The 23,064-nt window shown below is 42.1% G+C and overlaps 1 protein-coding gene across 9 annotated transcripts in view; it reads left to right on the top strand.

Annotated features, from left to right (window-relative positions):
* OBSCN (obscurin, cytoskeletal calmodulin and titin-interacting RhoGEF) overlaps positions 1-23,064 on the top strand; it is a 745,212-nt gene that overhangs the window by 635,806 nt on the left and 86,342 nt on the right. For all 9 annotated transcript variants that reach the window (XM_029588301.1, XM_029588307.1, XM_029588308.1 and 6 more), the window contains 4 exons: positions 15,266-15,347; positions 16,082-16,282; positions 22,241-22,301; positions 22,437-22,514. In XM_029588301.1, the coding sequence (XP_029444161.1) occupies positions 15,266-15,347; positions 16,082-16,282; positions 22,241-22,301; positions 22,437-22,514 (422 nt within the window). The remainder of the gene's footprint in view (positions 1-15,265; positions 15,348-16,081; positions 16,283-22,240; positions 22,302-22,436; positions 22,515-23,064) is intronic.

Below are 23,064 nucleotides of genomic sequence, written 5' to 3'. Positions count from 1 at the left end.
CTGTCCCTGTTTCCTTGGATTGATCTTCTGGCTCCAACCCTACTTGTCTCCTGGTTTCTACTTGTCCGCTGCATGCCCTGATCTTCAGCCTGGTCCTACGTTTCTGCTTGTTTGCTTCCTGCCCAGACCTCGGCCTGGTCTCAACTTCGTGTAGCCTGCTGCCTGCCTCGACCCTTGGTATGTCCGACCTGTCTTCTGCCTGCTGTCTGAGAGACCTGCACCTAAGTCCTGCCAGCCCCGGCACCCAAGTGCTCAACCCGCAGGGAACGTGGCCTGGTATAGGTGATGGTCCTGTTGGGTTCTCTCTCCCGGAACTGCCACCCAACAACGAGGACCACCAGGGGCCTCCCCTTGGTGGTGGCAAAAACCTCAATCTCAATATAAACCCTGCACTTCCAGTTCTGCAACACTTCACATCCATAGAAATTTCTCCTAAAATGGACTTTGGATGTTTCCCTTACAACTCAAATTACAAAAGAAAATTATGGTGTCACCTCAGTAACCGCAACACAAATACTTTCCACTCATAACTTGTGTAGCAACCCTGCCATACTATAACAGCACTAATTCCCATAATTCAAGCAGCAACGACCCTACCTAGGAAAAGACAGCACTGCAATATTACACCAGGTCTGGAAAAACAATACATCTCAGTTTAAACTTAGTAAGAGCTATGCAATGCCAGAAGAAGTCAGCACAGTTGTTTCAGAGGCAGTGCCAGAAGATGAAGGGGAGACTAACAAAATGAGAGGGAAGGGGGCAGAACTGGATTGGAGGGGATAAGGGTTCAGAAAGGAAGATGGAAGCTAATTGATGGAAGAGGTTGGAGGCCATTGAGATTAGCTGGGATAGGCTTAGGGGAAGATTGTGTGTGGTACGAGAACTTCTGTTGTCGAGAGATTTGGGATGGGGAGATGGGCTGAGGGAAAAAGCGAGTAGACAGGCTCAGAGAATTAATGGGAGCAGACTCTTTTAGTTATGTAACCCCTCCTTAATGTACAAGTCCGGTACAGATAGACACAAATGTATTTGTACTCTTCGGGGCAGGAACCCAGGCTAGCTGTACTACTTTTCTTCCTTCCCAGGATGTAGGTGCAATAGACTTGGGGATGAAAGATGTCCTTTCGGTTCCCAGTGCAGGGTGGCTAATTTGGGAGATGGATACTTTTCTATTCGCTGTGCCCTGAATGCCAATTAACCACGCTGGAGTCACTGTGTTAGTGTCCAAAAACTAATTCTTTACTGATCAATAAAGGGAAAAATGGCAGAACTCTTTGATCCACAGCAGCACAATGAAATGGTTTGCTACAATGTTCACCAAAATTTGTGCAGAAATATCTCTGCCCGCCAAGGGAATTCCTACCATCCAGGGCTTGGAAAACTAGGTTCCCCAGAATGGACAGAAGCACCCCTCGCAGCTGACAAGAATACTCTCTGTCTCTGCACAGAAAGATAAATCTCTTTCTCTCCCCAAGGTTGATTGAAGCATCAGATGGGTGGCTTCACTGATGTTCATACCTGAGATTACCGTGGATTAGTGGGGGGGAGGGCAACTGCACAGTGGGACCGGATGCTCACAAATTTGCTCTCATAAACACTCTTACATGTTCACACTTTCACTGCTCATTCTCACATGTCCATTTACACCTTTACTTCTGCTATTCTCCCATCAACACACACACACTCACTCACGCACATCTCTCTCTCTTCCATACACACATGCCCACCCACTTTCACACCCATGATCACTTACACTCAGCTCGCTCCTACTCACCTACATACACTCTCAGATCTCTTCTTCCTACACAAATACACACTCACTCACTCTCACAGACATGCTCTCCCCCCCCCTTTCAAAACACACTAGCAACAGCAAACCTGGGCTCCTGGAGCAGCATCAGCCTCTTCCTTCTCCTCCTGTGCTGCGGAAGTGGATGTTCCTGTTTCTTACTCCTCGTTTGATTCACAGGCAGGAAATCGCAATGTCGATTGGCCATGGCAAACAGGATGGGGCAGGCAAGTGGCTGGATACAGGAAACAGGCTGTGCAGGAGCAGGTGGTGTCACAAGGAAGCAAAGTTAAGAGTTAAAAAGGTCCGGAGATGGTAGAAATCACTGTCGAGTTCCTCCTTTTTCAGCCACACAAGACCAATGACGTTCCTTTCTTCTTTCCGGGTCCACGTAGATTGGTTTTGCTGCAGCACCCAGAGATTTCCGGTATTGGCCCGGAGACCCGGTAATTCTTTTAGAATTCCGGAGTCTCCAGGCCAAATCCGGAGAGTTCCCAGGTATGCTGATGTTAGACTTTGCCTTTTACTCACAGTTAGTTGATTGAACCCTTCTTTGATCTTACTGCAGTCCTTAGATCTCTTCTTTGAATCCATGATGGGAGGAATCCCTTGAAGCAGGAATTTCTGTGCTCCAAATCAGGCAGGAAGGCAGTCAAAAACTTCCTCCTGGGTTTTGAACTTAATCTTTACACAACTGAGAATAACACCGGGGTGACTTCTTACAGCAGGTCACAATCACCCCCATCCTCACTGAGGCTATTGGGGGCCAGGTCTTCTCTAACCTGCCCAGGCCCAGGGTTCCCCGTTCCTTGGGCCGAGGATCTGGCCAAGCTCCAGCAAGGCCTCTACCACCTAAAAGTTTAAATTCCAAAAAATGAACTAGAGGGATAAATCCCACTAGATAGGTTGTGTACTGGCTGGCAGAAACCCTCCCAACCATGGCCAGGACACCAAACAAAATGTAATCTCCTCTCTACCTCTGAACACTGTTCATAACTCAAAGGACTGCCTCCCAAGCTGTAGCATGGGTGTGGTTATTTACTGTTACAAGTGGACTGGCCATTCCAGACTCTGCAGAAGTTGGGCTGCATTTGAATGGATTCTCCCATTATCCATCCTACTCTAGCTAGTGGACTGATACTAAACACCCAGGACTTTCTGGTAACCTGAGAAGATGCCTGGGTTACAGTCACATAAGTTGCCCTGAATGAGGTATCATAGATGGATTGGCCACATCATTTCCAGTGGACCCCTTGCCCAGGGTGCCAACTACTTTGTTCACTGACAGTTCTGACTTTCATAGTGAAGGGTTTTTGCCAAAATGGTCCTGGCTTGAAAAGTAGTGAAGAACACTGCCATATGGTATTAGGCTCTCAAAAAGCCGTGAGTAAACTGAATTACAATATAGCAAACCTCCCATACTAAAATACTGCCAACACTAACACAGCAACAACCCTAGCTATGTAAATGCAACACCATAAACGTTACACTAGGTCCTAATACACCTCCTATTAGGAAAACAAAACAAGCCACACTGCTATAGACCCCTATACAGAAACTACACATTAACAGAATACCTCACCGTGGTCACACATGCAGAACACAGACAGACCCTCACCAAATACAGAATAAAGACACTATAAAGTATAAACAGAATGTGCAGACAAAAACTGAACTGGAAACTACAAGAAGCCAGCTCTGTGTGCAGTGTAACAATGGAAAAACAGAAACATTACCATTCCTCATACAGCAATAATAAAATCAAGAAACATAAAAGATCAATCATAATAGTAAAACTATACGAATAAAAATATTTAAAAACAGCTGACAAATTGAACCAATAATTAAAAACTCATAAAAATGTTTAAAAAGTTTACAAACACCAATAACTTATTTCAAAACAGCAAACATATCAAGTAACACACAATAATTAAAATGAATAAGGATTTAAAAATCCCCCACTCTCCATTGGATTCCAGTGATGCTGAGATTATCGTGGCTTGGTCAGGGGTGGAGGGGGTGCACAGACTTTATACTCTGTCACTCTCATATACTCACTGTCTAACACACACTGTTTTATTCACATATTCTCTCTGACTGTCTCATGCACACGCTCACTCAGGGCATGCCAGGCAAACTCTCAGGTTGCTTGCCTACTTGTAGGGGCATTCTACCTCACCATTTCCTGCAGTCTGCATGGGTCACCTCCCTTCACACCCCTGCCTGCAACTGGTGTTCGCGTGAACTGAATTAACAAGTTCCCACAAGAAGAGGATGGTTCACTGATTCATACACACTGACTCACACACACACACAATCTTACTGACTCACACACAAGTTTACTCTCACACAAACATTTGCTGACTCAATCACACACACATGCATGCTCATGCTGAGATTCACAATCCTTAACTACTACCCTTAAAAAAATTGCTAAGCAGACTGGATGGACCACTTGGGTCTTTTTCTTCCAATGTTTACTATGTTTCTGTGACACAGCAAGCTCATACTTACTCTCACACTCTCACGTACACACATGCTGACAATAACACGCACACTCACGCTGACTCTCATACATGCACACTGACATACACATGGTATTACTTATACTCACTGAGTCACATACTCACACACACTCTCACGCATGGTGACACACATTCATACTCACGGACTCACATAAGTGAAAAAAAAAAGTTTTAACTTACATTGATGGTTAGGGAGAGATCCAAGCAGGGTCTAGGTGTGGGGGGGGGGGGGGGGCCTGTTGATGCTCTGGGAGAGTTGGAGGAGGTAGTCCTTGTCCTGGGGGAAGGGGGCAGGCTGCAAGGCCTCAATGTTGTTTTTTTAAAATAACTAGTTTTTGTCACAGTTCAAAGGTGAGGGGGCCAAGGTCAATTAAAGCAGTAAGCACAGGAAAGCCTCGCTGCAGCCGCGGGAAGAGCAGCAGAGCCGGCGAATGGAGGCGGGCCACGTGTTTTCCACTGCTGCCGAAGGCGTGACCACGTAAGACGGCCTGCTGCTGCTGCTGCTGCTGAAAGGGAAGCCGTATGAGATGGCCACTGCGAGAGGAACAGTTGATGGTAGAGATTGTGTGAGAGGAGCAGCTGCTGCTGAAAAGGGCCGGGGTGAGAGAAGCTGCTGCCGCGGGAAAGAAGCTGCACTGCATGACTGTTACGGGGCCTGACATAGCAGAGGGGCGGCAGAGGCTTTTTTTTTTTGCTACTGGAGGCAGGATTATTTTTTCTATGCCTGCCCCAGATATTTGCCGCCCTAGGCACAGTGGGGCCTAGTGACAAATCCAGACCTGGTCATTGGCGTTGGTTTAGGTATGAAATCTTGCATGCTTATGTACCCAGAAGAGGAGAGGACCAAAGGGAGGACACAGCACAGTAGATTATGGTAAGCAGCGATGGCCTTCATGCAGTCAAGCACGTACAGCTGGGAGATATCCTTAACACAGTGATGGGCGATAAAGACAAGGCAGGGTGATGACCAGTGCCAGAGCAGTGTAGATGGTAAAGGTTTTATAGCTGACTTACGGCGAGGAGAAATCCTAAGCAAGAGGGACAATGCGCAGACTGAATGGACCAGCCTACATTTGTTATGTTATTGTGTCGCCCAGATGGATAAACAGTCTGTTCTCTCTCTCTCTCTATATATATATATAGCACGGAACAGAAATTAGCCAGTTGTCAAATGTTCTCTGCCATTACCAGTTGGTGTTCTTTTATTCATTTTCCCTTGTAAGGTAATTTTTTTTTTTAATTGCCTTTTAAAGTGCTATAGTTCAGTGCTTGCTTTCATTGTCTAATCTGGTGAATAATTGTTGAATTGGTTGTTAAGAACTGTGTGGTTCTCTTTCACAGGTAGCTTAGTAGACCGTAGATCGTTTTTTTTTAAACTGTCCTAGCTGTACAAGATGAGCTTACAAAGGATGTACTTACTGCGAGGAAAGCAAAGTGGTGAGCAGCGTGGTACGGCGCTTAGGGAACAGAGCAGTGAACTTCAGGACTCGAGTCATATTTCCCCACCTACCATTCACAGTCACTTAACTTCCCAGTGTCAAAAACTTCCATGGGAAAACTGTATTTTTAATCTGAGATGCTGTTCTTTATGGCAGACATGGACAACTGGGGAGTAACTCTGTTACCCGGTTGCACTTTGTCATGCTTACCCCAGTTTTAGCAGTGTGAATTTTCGTGCACTGAGATGGTGAGCCGCTGTTCCAAAATTGTGTTTTTCTGCTCACCTCTGTTTTCTGGTGCAGCTTAAACATATGTTATTGATTCTAGCTGCTACCCGGTGAAATTTCATTTCATTTATCTATATACACCATCTTCCTGAGACAAAGCTGCCCAAGGCAGTGCACAAAATCTGTACAAATAATTAAAAATATAGAATAAAAACTGAAATAAAAACAATCCCTCCCTCCTTATGTCTGTCATCCTCTCCTCCCCAGTAACCAGCACCCTCAGTAGCCTCCATGCCAACCATTACTCCAGCTGCCTATTTAATCCTAAGATTTATCTATTTAAAAAATAATATATTCCACTCGTATCCATTGTTTGCGGCAAATTACAAATGAAACGTACATAAAAAAAACAATCAAAAACAAAAATAAGTAGAAAATGCTAACATTAAAAGAATAAGGTGAGGAAAAAACTCATCAGTAAAACAAATAAACAATACTCAGTTGCACAATGAAAATTAATATCATTAAAACAAAGACATTAACTAAAAAATGAATAAAAAATCAAAACTGGAAATGACAAATGAACAAAAAAAACAGAACAAGAGTGTTAAACAATAGGAAATAACAAAATACCAAAGCTGCATTAAAGGTACTCCTTATGAATAGAAAAAAGTAATCAACCTGACAAAGCATCATCAAATGCTAAAAACAAGTTTTCACTGCTTTCTTGAAGATGTTAATATAGGTTAGAGTTCTAATAAAGTCAAGGAGCACATTCTACAACTGGGGACTGATAATAGAAAAAAAGTAGTCACGAGCTTCTGACAGATGGACAGTGCCAAATAAGGGGACTTGAAGAGTACAGGTGAGGACATAAAATTTCAAATTGCATTTGCCCAAGGAGAAACATTATGATATAAAAATTTAAAAACCAGAAGAATGATTTACTATGCCACAACAAAGGGAGCCAGTGCAAGGAATAGAGAGTTGGAGATAATCTTCACATGGACATTCTGGCAGCTGAGTTTTGTACCATTTGAAGAGCCTTCAACATAATAGCTGGTGACCCTATGAGCAGGGAATTGCAGTAATCCAGTCCATTATGAACTAAAGCCTGCAAGGTATTTTTAAAGTCATAAGTGGACAGTAAAAGTTTTAATCTAAATAGCGTCTCATTCTCATCTCCCAGCATCCCCAAGAAAGTTCCAAACATTCCTCTAGCCATACTAGCCAGAGCAAAATAGCTATGATTTCAATTTTTTTTTTAAATGATAGATAGTTCACGTCCGGTCTAATGTCCAGAGGACAGGAATTTCACAACTTTGGACCAGAAACCCCAGTTCACTTCTCTCCTCCCCAACTCAACCCCAGCGAGCACGTCCCACCCTGCTCATCTCACCCCAACACACAATGACACCCCCCTCCCCACCAGCCCTGCTTCAGTACTCCCTCCCAACTTCATCCCTCACGGTGCCACCACACTGCCCAAGAATTACAATATAAATGAAAATAAAGAAAGCTAGCTATCATTTTGGTTTGCTTCTTTCATTTGCAAGACCATATATTATTAAATCTTTCCAGATTTATACCACAGACGCACCACCAGAAAAATGTCACTGTTTGGCCTTCAGTCTCACTTATTGGGATGTTAAATATCCCTCTTTGGGATGAAGGGACGGGGATGGTGGGGACAGGGACAGGGGAGGTTAGACGATTGTATCAGGAAGGGGAGGAGGGAAAATTCAGGCAATTGTGCCAGGGGATGGGGGGGAGAGGGAAAATAATGTTATTATGTGGGGGGTGGGGATTTTATGCATTTTACTGAATCCCCTGCTTAGAATGTCACCGCATGCCACTCCTGCCCACGCTGGTCGGTGGCTGGTGGAGTGCGCATGCACGCTGCTGCACACATGCACACTCCAGCAGTCCCCAACGGACGGACAGCATCCGGTCTGCCTGCCTAAGCCTATTATATAAAATGATGATACCTGGTAGCATTAGAGTAACTGTATGCATCCTTTAGTGTTAATGGATTGGGAGGATGACATTCCCAGTTGTACACAGTTATTGTGGGTTAGATGGTGGTAAAAAATTCCAGCTGTCAGGTTTTGCTGCACTATATGCCTGATTTTTAAAAGCATTTACATGCTTAAGATTGGGTTTTACACATGTAAATGCACTTTAGCCGTCTAAGGGCCTCATTTTCCACGCCCCTCGCACGCGATAAGGGACCTTTTGCACGCGAAAAGTCCCTTATCGCGTGCGATACCATGATGGGGGTGGAGTCGGGGCGGAGTCGGCCCCGGAAGAGGAGGAATCGGGGCGTCACTGGGGCCAACTCTGTGCCGACGCCGCGGACAGCGAAACGGTAAGTGCCTTTTCACGGCAGCTTTTGCTCCCAATAGCTACACTTCCTATGGTGGCGCTATTGGGTGCGAAACCGGCAGCAATTGCACCGCGACGGTGCGATCGCTGCCGGCTAGCGCAGGCTCTCCCCCCCGTTTCGGCCCCCCGCCCCTCATTTTCTAAAGTATCGCAGGCCTGCGATACTTTAGAAAATGAGGCCCTAAGTGGGCTTTTGAAAATTGCTACAACATATGCCATTGAATTCTTCATAGGATTTACTCACATAAGTGCACTTTACTCGAGTAAATGGATCATGAAAATTGCTAAAATATTAGTTACATTTACGCGTATAACTCCTTTTGAAAATTACCCCTAAGTATGTTAGGGATATTATATCACCCAGATTATATCATTTATTTAAATTAAAGTGTTTCGCTACTCTTCATGGTGCTCTGCTACCAATGAAAAGGCACAGGAAGGCCAGGGAACAACCAGACATCTTTTTCTTCGCTGTGTAGGTGATCCCTAAATCACTGGGAGGGGGGGGGGGGGTGCTGAATCAGAGGTGCTACGCAATTCCCAGGGCCTGTCTTTCTCTCTGAAAGGAAAAGTACACAGCTGCAGGGGAGCCGGGATTCCTTCGGCAGGAAGGAGGTTTGCACCTCCAAAGCCCCTGGTGCAGAAATGCTCAAAGGCACGGCTCAGTGTGTACTCACACTGGCTGACTGCTTTGAAGAACATTGCGCTCTTAAATGAACGACTGGAAACCAATATTGGTGATCAACTGAAAAAACTTTGCTTCAACTTATCCAAGGTAACGCAAAAATCATAAATTGCAAAATAATCACAACCAGAAAAGGAGTGGTTTCTTAATCCTTGGTACATCTTCTAACCACTCTCCTTCCTCCAACTGACCCAGGCATAGTCTTCACTATCCCTTCTCCAAAGAGCAGGGCTGCCCAACTCTGGTCCTCAAGAGCCACAAACAGGCCTGGTATTCAGGATAGCCACAATTAATATGCATGAAATAGATTTGCATGCAATGGAGGGAGTGCATGCGAATCTATCTCATGCATAACCACTGTGGATATCCTGAAAACCAGGCCTATTTGTGGATCTTCGGGACCAGAGTTGGCCACCTCTGCCATATAGTGTGGGAAGATTGTCCTCCTTAATAATTATAAAACTGGGGGTAACCCCCAAAAATAAATGTTTCCAAAAAACTCTCTTCTCAATCACAGATTCCCAGGACTTCTGTTTTGCTGTTAACTGGGCATAAAGAGGGAAGAAACCCAAGAACTCAGTCCTTCCAGTGATGGGGGTTTGCCATTGTTTCAGGAACTGGTTCTCACCAGATAGCAATGACCAAAAATGCTTTGTTTCTCAAAAATCCTATAAACTTCCTCTCTTCTCACTGCTTCCCAAACTCTTCATTTCGCCAAACCTCTGGGGTCAATCTATCAGGGAAGTGGAAAGACCTTGATCATTCCTCTAGTGTAGATTTCACAGAGGAAAGACCCTTTGCACATGCTCAGAGGGAAATATATATCCCTGAGACTCATTCCACAAAAAGGTGGGGTAACGGCAAAGGGAGGCCCCCAAAATGCAAAAACCGTAAACTGCTGGAAAAACCAGGGGACAAATAGTAGCAGAGGCTACATCTGACTCAGCATTTTGTGGGCATGAGAGTTATGCTGGGATTAGAATCAGCCTTCCTCCCCATCAGTTACACTTCTTTCAGTGGTATGGAAACAAAGGGCCCTTTTCTTAATTTTCCATGGGCAAGGGGCATTGGTGGAGGAGGAGCGGTGCTTCTTTTACCATGTTACTTCCTGTAACCTTCACTAACAGAGCTACCTTTCACATTTCTATTGCCTTCCAAGGTCAAAACCAAGGCCTCTGCAAAGTGTGACCATAAGAAAATTAAGAGTTCAACTTTCAAATCAGTTTGTTACTGTAATTTTCTAACTTTTTTTTTTTTTTGCATTTTTTGTGGTGTTCATTATTGAGGGAGGGGGAACGAGTTGGAGCAGTGTTTTCTTGTTTGACAGTTTCACAGTATTTGAATTTATTACTCCTCCTTACTACTAGACATCCTCAGCGCTGTACAATTACACATAGAGACAATCCCTTCTATGAAGAGTTTGCGATCTATTCAAAATAGACCAATAGGACTGTGAGGCAGAGCCCCTAGTATTCCCCTATTTACCTGTGCAGGGCCTGGTCTATCTTAAATCCACTAAGGAGAGTATGCTTCATGGGTGGGATCCGGTGGGGCTCAAAGGGCATAACCAGAGACTGGGGACTAAGAGCTGAGATCCAGGTCGGGATAACCAGACCAGGTCCAGGTCTCCAGGGGGAGGGCAGCTCCTGTAATGTAACACTGTCCAAACACTGAGCTGAGATGAAGCAGTACAAACTGTGAGTAGAGAGAGTACACTGTCTGAAGTTAAAGGCAGTCTACTGTTGTGTATATTAGTGAAGCTGTCAATAAAGATGTTTTCAGAAAGGCTGGCGTTGGACTACTTTTGTCTCTAGGCCTGTGGGAATCACCGTTCATTCCCACATATGGTGTTAGTAGTGGGATTTCAATCCACACCTCCAAGGAAGTGTTTGTGTGAACAGAAAGAGTTGTGAAGAAGACCTGTGGTTCTAAACAGTACAGAATCCAGGGGGTTTGTGGCTCTAAAACAGAGCACAGGGATGCACAGAGCGCAATAGCTTGTGTGAAAGGGTGCACTGAAGAAAGAAAACCCAAAGTTTAAAATTTCAGGTAGAGAGGAAACTGTGAGTAGATCTGGTTGCAGGGACAGCCAGGAAGTGGTAGGTTTGTACCAGCTAACAGGAGAAACCTGGCTGGAGGTAGATAGAGATTAAACATGATTTAGTTAATGCTGGTTATGCAGGCTTTTTAAAACTTTTTTTTTTGCCCTGAAAAAAAGAAAAGAGGAAGGAACACTGGTGCAGCAAGGCTGTGCTGAACAGGGTGTGGCCCTGGAAACGCTGCTAAAGTGGGCTGTGAGTGCAGTGAATTGAAACAGGGCAAGGCCCTCTTGCAGCAAGCCAGCTACTCTGCAGGGAAGGAGTGCAGCCATGTACATCTGTCTGGTAGGAGTTCCCAGATCTCCAGAGCCAGAGGGAAGAGAAAACCTGAGGCTGGAGATACGGGTGCTTGAAAGGCAAGTCAAAGTTGGGAAGCCAGGAAGCTTGCTCCCAGGTACCCTGGCTGGGCAGGGAGATAGATGGGTGCAGACGGTGGCAGAGATTGCAGGAGAGATTGACAAGGTGCTCAGTGAGCTGTGGCAGTGCGCTCTAGGAGGAGAGGCTGCAGTGAGCCCAGAAGTGGGCAACATTGAGAAGCCAGAGATTGATGCTACAGATGCTCTGGATGAATACCCTTTAGCGTGCCCAAACATTATCAGGAGTCCTGAAACATGTCCCACAAGAAGCCCAGAGAACATGTCCCACAAGAAGTCCAGGACTCCTTAACCCCCCAAGGGAATTTCTCCAAAGGTAATTTCCTGAGCACAACCCATATTATTCTTAATTATTGTTTGTTACCGAATCACATTGGCACCATCCATGTAAATTAGGATCTACACTCTCTTTGATATAGGTGCCTTATTGTAAACTGTTATGATGGTAAATAACTTAATGACGGTATATAAAAACTCTTAAATAAAAATAAATAAATAAATAAATGTCCCGCAAGAAGCCCAGGACTCCTGATAATGTTTGGGCACTCTAAAGTGTATTCATCCAGTGTAGGACTTGAGGAGTTATCTGGGTGCAGTGACAAATAACTCATGCAGCTGAATTTTGAATACATTGATCAGTGGGAAACCTGTGAGCAGCAGGTTGTAGTAGTCTTGGTGAGAAGTGATGGGTTTTGTAGTATGTTCAGAAAGGAAGGGATGGATTTTGATAATAATATAGAGAAAGAAATGACAGATTTTAGCAGTGTTTTGGATGAGCATAGAGAGAGAGAGGAGTCAAAGATGACCACAAGGTTATGGGCTGAGGGGACTAGATGAATGACAGTGTTATCCACAGAAATAGAGAAAGGGGGCAGGAAGGATGGGTTTGTAGGGGAAAGATAAGAATTTTTGTCTTGGCCAAGTTGAGTTTAAGGTGGTGGTAGGACTTCCAAGCTGAGATTTGGAACTGGATTACTGATGACATTTCTAGTGTAGAGAGGTAGATATGGGAGTCATCAGCATAAAAGTCGTACTGAAAACCATGGGAGGAGATCAAAGCACCGAGGGAACAAGTACAGAAAGAGGAGAGAAGAGGGCCAAGGACAGAGCTCTGAGGCACACTGATTGATAGTGGGATAGCAGTGGAAGAAGATCCACCAGAGCATACACTAAGAAGGTAATTTTCAAGTTTGCATAAGTAAGCATATAAACGCGTAGGTCTGCACGTCTGAAGTTACAGTTGTATTTTATAAACTGTGTGGTGGGAAATACATAGTGCATAAAATACCATGTATCTCTGCCTCAAAAGTATGCATGTATGTTTCCGTACACGCACATGTTTGTAATGCAGGGAGAGGCATTCTTTCCCTTTCTATTTCATAAAAGTATGCGCATATATTTTACATGCGTGATATTTGTAACATATGTACATATTATCCCTCGGTTATATGAGGAAGCAGATATTTTATTAAATATGCACATACTCCACAAATGAAAATACTTGTGCATATACTTGGAATCACCAGTTCACGTAGACCCTCCCACCACCGCTTAGCCCAGACCTCGCGCCCGAAATCTGAAAACAAAAGACAAGTGCAATTTCAGTTCCAAGACTCAAACAGGAGGTGTAAAAGTGTATGGACAAGTTTTCTAATGTATGCATGTATACTGCTTACAAAATAGCAACTTATGTGTGGACTTTCAAACTCAGCTCTGGATTGCACCTAAACTATCCCTTTTTTCCTTTAACTTTTACCCATGACACTGCTAGTATGCGCAAAGCACTACTTGCACATGTATATGCTACTTACACACATAACTTCTTGTTTTATGTGTGAAAATTCACTCCTAAAAGTGCAGTGAATTAAATAGGAAGAGAATCAAGGCAGAACAGAATCCAAGTGAGTATCACGAAATAGGTGATGATCAATAGTATTGAAAGCAGGTTGAGGATCGAATAAAGATCCTTGGATTTTCACCCCGTTTTCTCCCCCAGCAACCTCTGCTACTCATTTGTACTCAGAAGGATTGCTCACATGAATCAGGGAATCCTGCCTGGCTTGACAGCTTGTGGGGTGTCTCCCTCCAAAGGTCAGCAGGGGCTGCAATAGTAGTGGCAGCCATCTTTCCTCTCTCCCAAGGCCTGAGCATTCCACTTTCCGGCTAGAGTGGCCTAAACAGACAGGTGGTCAGAAGCAGGATCGCATGTGCTGCAGCCTGAGCCATGTAAGATAGTGGAGAAAGGGAAGGTTTGTGTGATATAAACATCTCTCCACTGGAAGCTGGTCTGAGACTACCATGCATTTCAAATAGGCCACTGAATGGCTTTTAGAGAGTAAGGATTTTCCAACACTACCACAAAGATGCCAAACAACCAAGCTCAAGAAGGAAGATTTAAGGCCAGTCCTAGATTTCTAGGTAATGCCATCCTGATGCGTTATATTTTTAAATGGTAGAAGCAAGGTCTACAAAACCACAATACATTGGGATATAAGGTTCAAAAACCAGGACTGAACAAAAGCCTCCTTCCTTCAGCTGGGTCATCTGGCAGCTCTGCTACCATTCTGAACCAGATATGTACTGAAGAGCTCTGTATCCCTGCGCCAATGCACTGAGCCACCAGTGCAAGCTTTGATTGATAGATAAATGGTGGATACTTACTTAACTGTATGAACTTTACAAACTTTCCACAATATATAGAGGATACAACTTTTAAAATTCATAGTTAAGCCAGTGAAACTGTTTCATGTAGAAAACCTACTTTTGCCTTTTGGGGGATTATAATGTCAGTGGAAGTAGTATCACATGCCTTCAGGGCTCTTACAATAGGGGTGAGATATCTCATGCACTTCCATAAGCCTGCAGCCTTATTCCAATGTCAGCTGATCTATCATACAGGTAAGGACCTTCATTTTCAGTGTTTAATGGAAATTTCAATATTAGAACAAAAACAATTCTGTAGAAAAATGACTTTGACAAGTAGGAGAAAAATCAGTGGAAAAGTCATTTTTCACTAATTTATTTTTGTTATAATACTGAAATTCCCAGGGAAAATAAAATAAAAACTGAAAACAAAGGTCCCTACAATACAGGTTGGGTTCACATTCTTTCCAGCAATATCTATGGCCAGAAGGATGAGGAAAGGGTAGCATGCAGCCTGAGATGTGAATTTTGTAACAGATACATGTTGCCCTTTAGTCTGTGAAATTTGGGGGCACACAGAAACCTATGCAGAGGATAAAGGTTCTGTGAGGGAAAACCAAATATCCCCTGAGCTCACCTGTCTGCAGATAGTCAAATAAATCTGTAGTTCAGGAACATTATATGGCTCTGTATCATCAGGAATGTATGAAATTCTGGATGGTATTCAAAATTAGACAAAATAAAAGCACATTGTCTGTCTATCCCTGTTCAAGGAATCCAGGTTAATAATTTTCCATGTTATCCCTCCCAGATATTGTCAAATCCTGCCCTTTCAATAGCGAGATTAAAACATCTTCCTGTTTTTCACTCCCCTAAAACCTGCTGAAGAGTTTTGAAATGTGTGAAAATATTTCCTTGCACAAGCCCTAGTAAGACTGAATTGATAATTGTGTGGCTTATGAAACAAGTTTTCCCTCAAACAATAATTCAACACTAGTGCTGAATAAATGCTAACATGTGAATGATATAATTGTTTGCTGGTTTGCCACCCTTGATATTCTGACTGGTAGTTTGTGTTTTGCCTTTACATTGCCAAAGAAAAGAAAGACCAAATGACAAAGAAGCAGAATAACAGAAGAAAAGTGCACTCCTTCTATGATGTTGAAGAGGAAATAGGAAGGTAAATACTATAAAAATAGATTTTTGTGGGTATGGGGAAAATATCTGCCATAGCTTTGCACACATGAACAGAATTAACAGTCATTTTTGGATAAAAACCATTGTACTGTGCAGGAGACATGGGTTGGTCTTCCTTTCATTCTTGCACACAGACAAAACATTGGGGAGGCTGATGCGTTCTTGATGGAGTGCAGTGCTAAAAGTGTACACAAAAAGAAAAAAATAATTTTAATTTTAAATATATTTTCTGCATGATTTGGAGTTTAGTGCAACAAAACAAAGAATTTCTGGTGCACCCCACGAAACATCTCAGAGAGTGGCGTTATCCTGCAGCAACTCCCTGACAGACTGCTCTGGGGTTGGAGTGCAGTCTGGTGCAGAGTAGCCAAAGCAAGTCCAAAGGTCACATAGAATATAACTTCTAAAGTTCTATTCATGTTTTTAAGAATCTATAAAGCTATATTTCAGCACTGCACACCCGCAGGACTTTTAGTGTCTGTGAAGTTGAACTGCCCCTTGAAAAACAAAGATGGGATTCAAGAGAAACTCCGTCTCACCTTCCCTTTCTCTTCCTGCCACAACTCAGTGCCTACCGAGGCCAAGCGCATCAATTCATTGGTTGTTCGGTCATTGGGAATGAACGTCCCGTCCTTTCATCTTCCAACAGCATTGCTAATTGTGTCTCTCAATAACTCTAAAAATACATTATCTCCATGTTGCTTTCAATCCATACAGAGGCTCTTTTGGATTCTTGAAGAGGGTAGTGCACAAAGGCAACAGAGCGGCTTGTGCTGCCAAGTTCATACCTCTAAGAAGCAAAACCAGGCCCCAGGCCTACCAAGAACGGGATATCCTGACAAGAATAAATCATGAGAAAATCACCCGACTGCTGGATTCCTTTGAGACAAAGAAAACACTAGTCTTAATCTTGGAGCTGTATCCTTTTTTTTTTTTTATCTGTTTTTTTTCTGTCTGCCAAACTTTCATTTCTGTTTCACTTTTATCTAAGTTTACATGTAACTTTATAAACAAAGAACATTTTTTCTTGCGGTTTGTGGAATGATAACTGAGGGACTCAATATTTGTCCTCCACTTAAACATACATATTGCATACAGAAAGCAACTCGGAGTTAAAACGTTACATTAAGACACTATTCATTTGCTTTCCTGGTCTTTGCAACTAATACGCATGGGATCAGGGTAAGAAAAAGGGAGAGTGTACAAGGAGGAGGAAGGGGTTATGAAGGGAAAGAGAATTATGATGGATAGGCACTGGATTATGGAGGAAGGATCACTGTAATGAGGCAGTCGTCATTGGTAAAATCAAATTCATAGAAACATTAAATATGACAACATAAATATGACTTGTGGAAATCCACTGCTTATCCCTGGCATAAGCAGCTTGAAATCATTCTAACTTTTGGAATCCTGCCAGGTGCTTGTGACCTGGATGGGCCACTGTTGGAAACAGAATACGGGGCTTGATGGACCTTTGGTCTGATCCAGTATAGCAAATCTTAGGTTCTTATGTTAAATAATACATAAGGACCCATGTAGTCGTCCCAGATTACTTCCTAGGGAATGCCATAAACCTCAGCTAATCTCAGGCTTTCCTTCAGGAAACGTCAGCCCTTATGCCATTTTTTGTTATTTCCTCTACTCTTTCCCCTGGAAGATTGTTCCGTGCATCCACCATCCTCTCCACAAAGTAATATTTTCTGATACTACTTAAGCCTATCTCCTTAGAGCTTCATATCTTATTCTAGAACATTCTATCCACTGTAAAAGATGTTCTTCTGTATTATGCATACCTTTTAATGTCTCTTTATATTCCCTTCTCTCCCCTAGAATACACGTACTTAACACTTTAAGCTTCATATCATAGGACTTTTGGCGCAGACTCTGCATCAGTTTGGTAGCTCTTCTCTGAACTGCCTCCACTCTGTCTATATCCTTTTGAAACAATCTCCAAAATTGGACACAATACTCCAGATAAGGTCTGGCCAACAACCTGTACTTAATGCATTATCACCTCCCTTCTTCTACTGGCCATGCCCTTGCCTAGGCACTCTAGTATTTTATTGGCTATATCTCAGTGCTGATTCTCAATAAATAAATAAATAAATAAATGTAAAAGAATACCAAACTGAGGCATGTGGCAGCTTCCACTTTCTACTCCAATTCCAGTGTGGAAAAGGGAAAAATCTGCTGCAGTTCAAAAAGGTTCCTGGAAAATCAGCACTATGGTGCCTGCTTTGTTGTACTGTTTCACTAACTTAAGATCATCAGATATGATCACCTCAAGGTCTCTTTTCTGATTAATGGGCAATAGTCTCACCCCATCACATACTGCTCCATGGACTGTGACATCTCAAATGTATGTATGATACTGTATTTTTTCCTTCATTGACTCTTAGCTACCAGTCACATAACCACTGCTCAAGCTTTCTTAGGTCTTTTTTCTACTCCCTCATAAGCTTTCACTCTGTTACAGATGTTAGTGTCACCTGCAAATAGACAAAGCTTTCAATCTACCGCTATAATAATATTGAACACAACTGGCTCCATGACGAATCCCTATGTCATACCAATAGTGATCCCTCCTTTGTCAGAGTGAGTTCCATTTTTATCACTACTTTTTGTTTACCATCACTCAACCAGTTTCTAACCTCTAGTCTACCACATAAGAACATAAGTTCCTATACTGGGTCAGACCAAGCCCAGCATCCTGTTTCTAACAGTGGTAAATCCAGGATACAAGTACCTGGCAAATACCCAAACAATAAATAGATCCCATGCTACTAATGCCAGTAATAAGCAGTGGCTATTCCCTAAGTCAACCTCATTAATAGCAGTTTATGAACTTCTCCTCCAGGAACTTGTCCAAACTTTTTTAAACCCAGCTGCACTAACTACCTGAACCACATCCTCTGGCAATGAATGCCAGATCTTAATTGTGCATTGAGTGAAAAGAATTTTCTTTGTTTTGTTTTAAATGTACTACTTGCTAACTTCATGGAGTGCCCACTAGTCCTTGTAGTATCTGAAAGAGTAAATAACTATTTCACATTTATCTGTTCAAGTCCTTTCATGATTTTATAGACCTTTGTCATATCCCCCATAAACCTTATTTACTCCATGCTGAACAGCCCTACCTCTTTAGTATTTCCTAATAGAGGAGCCATTTCATCCACTTTATCATTTTGGTCACCCTTCTCTGTATCTTTTCCAGTGCAACTATATCTTTTTTGAGATGCGGTGACCAGAATTGCACACCGTACAAAAGGTGCGGTTTCACCATGGAGCGAAACAGAGGCATTATGACATTCTCCATTTTATTCACCATTCCTTTCCAAATATTTCCTATCAATCTGTTTGCATTTGTGACTGCCACAGCACACTGAGCCAACAATTTCAATATATTATCCACTAAGATGCCTAGATCTTTTCCTTGGTGGCAGCTCCTAATATGGAACCTAACATCGTGTAACTATAGCATGGGTTATTTTTCCCTACATGCATCACTTTGCAATTGTCCACATTAAATTTCATCTGCCATTTGGATGCCCAATTTTCCAGTCTCATAAGGTCCTCCTGCAATTTATCACTATCTGCTTGAGATTTAACTACTCTGAATAATTTTGGGTCATCTGCAAATTTGATCACCTCACTCGTCATATTCCTTTCCAGATCATTTATAAATATATTATAAAGCACCAATCCAAGTACAGATCCCTAAGTCATTCCACTGTTTACCTTTTTCCACTGATAAAACTGACCATTTAATCCTACTGTTTCCTGTTTTTTAACCAGTTTGCAGTCCACAAAAGGACGTTGCCTCCTATTCCATGACTTTTTAATGAGGCTTCTCATGAGGGACTTTGTCAAACACCTTCTGAAAATCCAAATACACCACATCTACCGGTTCACCTTTATCCCGATGTTTATTAATCCCTTCAAAAAAATTTAGCAGATTTGTGAGGCAAGACTTCCGGTGGGTAAATCCATGCTGGCTGTGTCCTTTAAACCATGTCTATCTAAATGCTTTGTGATTTGGTTCTTTAGCATAGTTTCCATGATGTTTCCTGGCACTGAAGTCAGGCTGACTGATCTATAAATTTCTCTGATCATATTTGGAGCTCTTTTTAAATATCAGAGATAAATTAGCCACCCTCCAGTCTTCAGATACGATAGACAATTTTAATGATAGCTTACAAATTACTAGTAATAGGTCTGAAATTTCATTTTTTTAGTTCTTTCAGAATCCTGGGGTGTACGTATATCATCTGGCCTACTACATCTTCCAGGTTCACTGTGATTTGGTTCAGTTCATCTGAATCATCACCCTTGAAAACTGTCTCCGGAATGAGTATCTCTCCAACATCCTCATTAAAGACCAAAACACGAATTCATTTAATCTTTCAATGATGGCCTTATCTTCCCTAAGTGCCCCTTTAACCCCTCGCTCAACTAATGGTCCAACAACTCCCTCACGAGCTTCCTGTTTTGGATATATTTTTTAAAGTTTTTATTATGAGTTTTTGCCTCTACGACCAACTTCTTTTCAAATTCTTTCTTTCCCTGTCTTATCAATGTTTTACATTTAACTTTCCAATGCTTATGCTTTTTCCTTCAGATGAATCCTTTTTCCAGTTTTTGAAGGAAGTTCTTTTGACTAAAATAACCTCTTTCACCTCATCTTTTAACCATACTGACAATCATTTGGCCTTCCTTTCATCTTTCTTAATGCATGGAATATATCTGGACTGCGCCTCTAAGATGCTATTTTTAAACAATGTCCACACCTTAACACTCTTAACCTTTAGAGTGGCACCTTTCAGGTTTTTTCTATTTTTCTTATTTTATCAAAGTTTCCCTTTTGAAAGTTTAGTGCTAGAGCTATAGATTTACTTATTGTCCCCCTTCCACTCATTAATTCAACTTTGATCATGTTATGATCACTGTTGCCAAGTGGCCCCACCACCGTTACTTCTCTAACCAAATCAAGCTTTCCACTAACAATTAGATCTAAAATAACTCCTTCTACATGGAGCAACTGGTTCCTGAACCAGTTGCTCCATGTAGCAATCATTTATTCCATCCAAGAACTTTAACTCTCTAGCATGTCCTGATGTTACATTTACCCAGTCAATATTGGGGTACTTGAAATCTCCCATTATTATTGCACTGCCAAATTGGTTAGCTTCCCTGATTTCTCTTAGCATTTCATCAGCTGACTTATCATTTTGGCCAGGTGGACAGTAGTATACTCCTACCATTATACTCTTCCCTTAGGCTGTTTATTTTTGAGCCTTCTATGGAGGACACTGTGAAAAGCTTTGCTGAAATCCAACTACACCACATCCAGTGCATGCCCCTGATCTAATTCTCTGGTCACATTGTCAAGGAAATTGATCAGATTTGTATATTACAATCGTCCTCTGTAAAACCACACTTCTTCAGATCTCCATCAATTTACTCACAACTAAGGTCAGACTAACTAATCGGCAGGTACTATCACAATTAGGATGTTGTACTGAGCCAATGTCTCAGTTTTACTTCTTATATATGTTGTATAGATCATCATAGTAAGCAATCAACAAATCAGGAAAGCAAATGAATAGTGTCTTAAGACTTTAACTGAGTTGCTTTCTGTATGCATAATGTTTAAGTGGAAGACAAATATTGAGACCCTCAGTTATCATTCCACAATATAGTATTTAATACTATATTTAAATATTCATTACCTTCCTGTAACTAATACCTATGCATAAGCTTACGTGTTGCCTACGTGATCTAATAGTCAACTTTAAGAAGTAAACAAATCTAAGCATTGCTATATATGGTATTACCCTGGATACCAAAGAATATTTATTTATCCTATCATGCTCTCTAGCTATATGTCATCTTTGGTTCATTTGACTTAAGTTTGTAAATGAGGACGTTTCTTTTTCCTAACGGCGTATCCAGGGCCTTGTCAGTCAAAATGCATTAATACAGGCAGGATTCTAACCAGAGAATCCCTCTAGATTACTGGTGTATGTCAGCTTGCTTTTAGCCTGCTTTGTCACATGACCTGCCGTAAGCTATATTGCCCAGCTAAACAGCACAGTCTCAAATCTTATGAAACTGTTTGCACAACTAATAAAGGAATTCAAAGCTGGAGTCCCTGAAATTTACGACAATACAAACTGTAGAAAAGATAGGAATAGCTGCTAGGGCTTAGGAAGAAGTTGAATTAACTCTGTACAATGAGCTAACTGTTTCCCCATGATACAAATGTTCAGCTGATACTGCAAGACGGTCTGCTTTTTAATCTAGTGATTAGTTGTCTCCACTCAATCTTTGTCCATATAACAGCTCTAACTTGCCTGCCTTCTCTCTTAGTCTGGCTTTAGAGGAATCTGGAACTTTCTGAGTGACGTTTTTGTTTTGTCACTGGTGGCTGACAGGAGAAGTTGGTGAGGAGGTAAACAAGTGATCCCTGTGGATAAATTGTCTGGGGTTGGGGGAGAGAAATCTGTGTATTTTTTACTCCACTACATCTGATTTTAAAAGTTTTGCCTCCAGAATCAAATAGTAAGCTATGGAGAATTCTGCAGTGGGGTCTCCACAAACTCTATCCTGATCAGAATAGGGTCCTGTGTGTCTAACAAGAATCCATTTGGGAAGGAATGGATAACCTTCTTAGCTCTTTCTGGATGCATAAATGTATTCCTTGCTTGTAAAGTACCCAGTACCAGTACATCTGCTTCTAATAAAGAGAATGCTACATTGCCTTGGAAACACAATCCTCCCATCCATATGCACTGTCTTTATCAACAAGAATGTTTTATTCATTGCGATTTGTTGAATGGTTCTGCAGAGTTGTTTTCCTGAATACTATTATTGTAGATGTTCTAGTGAGGAATTGTTAGACCGTCTACTCAAGAAGGGCACAGCCACTGAAGCAGAGGTAATATTTTGAAAGGAGTTCTGTGTTTAGAAAAAGCAACACATGGCTTAATTCTATTGGAACCATGTCAATAACAAATGTTACACGCTGTATCTTTTGCAAGAATAATACAAATATTTCATTTTTAATTCTTAGGTAAAATTGTATATCAAGCAAATTGTAGAAGGTGTTGGATACCTTCATGACAAGAACATTCTTCACTTGGACATTAAGGTACCTTCCATAGAAAATCCATAGTTTCCTACCTGTTGCATACCTGCTATTCTTGACTCTTGCCAGCAGGTCAGGTTGATGCTGTGTCATCATATCTACTGTTATTTTCAGTGTCCTAGGTGACATATGATGTCGCTCAAGATGACAGTTTGTGTAAAAGGTAATCACATCAGATGATATGTTCCTCTGTGTCTGAGCTGTAGGGTGCAACTGCAGATCCATTGCAGCCACTGAGTACAGGTATAGTGGATGAGGATGCTGCACCACATGTAAGGGGGCAGCAGTGGCACAATTAATAGAGTATGAAAGTGTCACTAAGTCTGTCTTTTTTATACCTGCTATTATACCAGCATGAGTTCTGGCACCCAAAACAGCCAGTGGCAATATGCTGCTGGTATAAGCCTTAGGTGACTTTGCCTGATCTGTGCAGCCAGGATCAGTGACCCAATGTGACTGCCCTTCTTCCTTCGATGGACAACAGAAGAACATTTTGTGCAGAAGACCTCAGCAGAGATGTGCATCACAGATAGAAATGGTCCCATGCCCAGGA

Source organism: Rhinatrema bivittatum, chromosome 2 (assembly GCF_901001135.1).
Source record: "Rhinatrema bivittatum chromosome 2, aRhiBiv1.1, whole genome shotgun sequence".
In the NCBI taxonomy this organism is placed as follows: domain Eukaryota; kingdom Metazoa; phylum Chordata; class Amphibia; order Gymnophiona; family Rhinatrematidae; genus Rhinatrema; species Rhinatrema bivittatum.
Note: the sequence above shows the minus strand (reverse complement) of the source record. Positions and strands in the feature narration are given on the sequence as shown.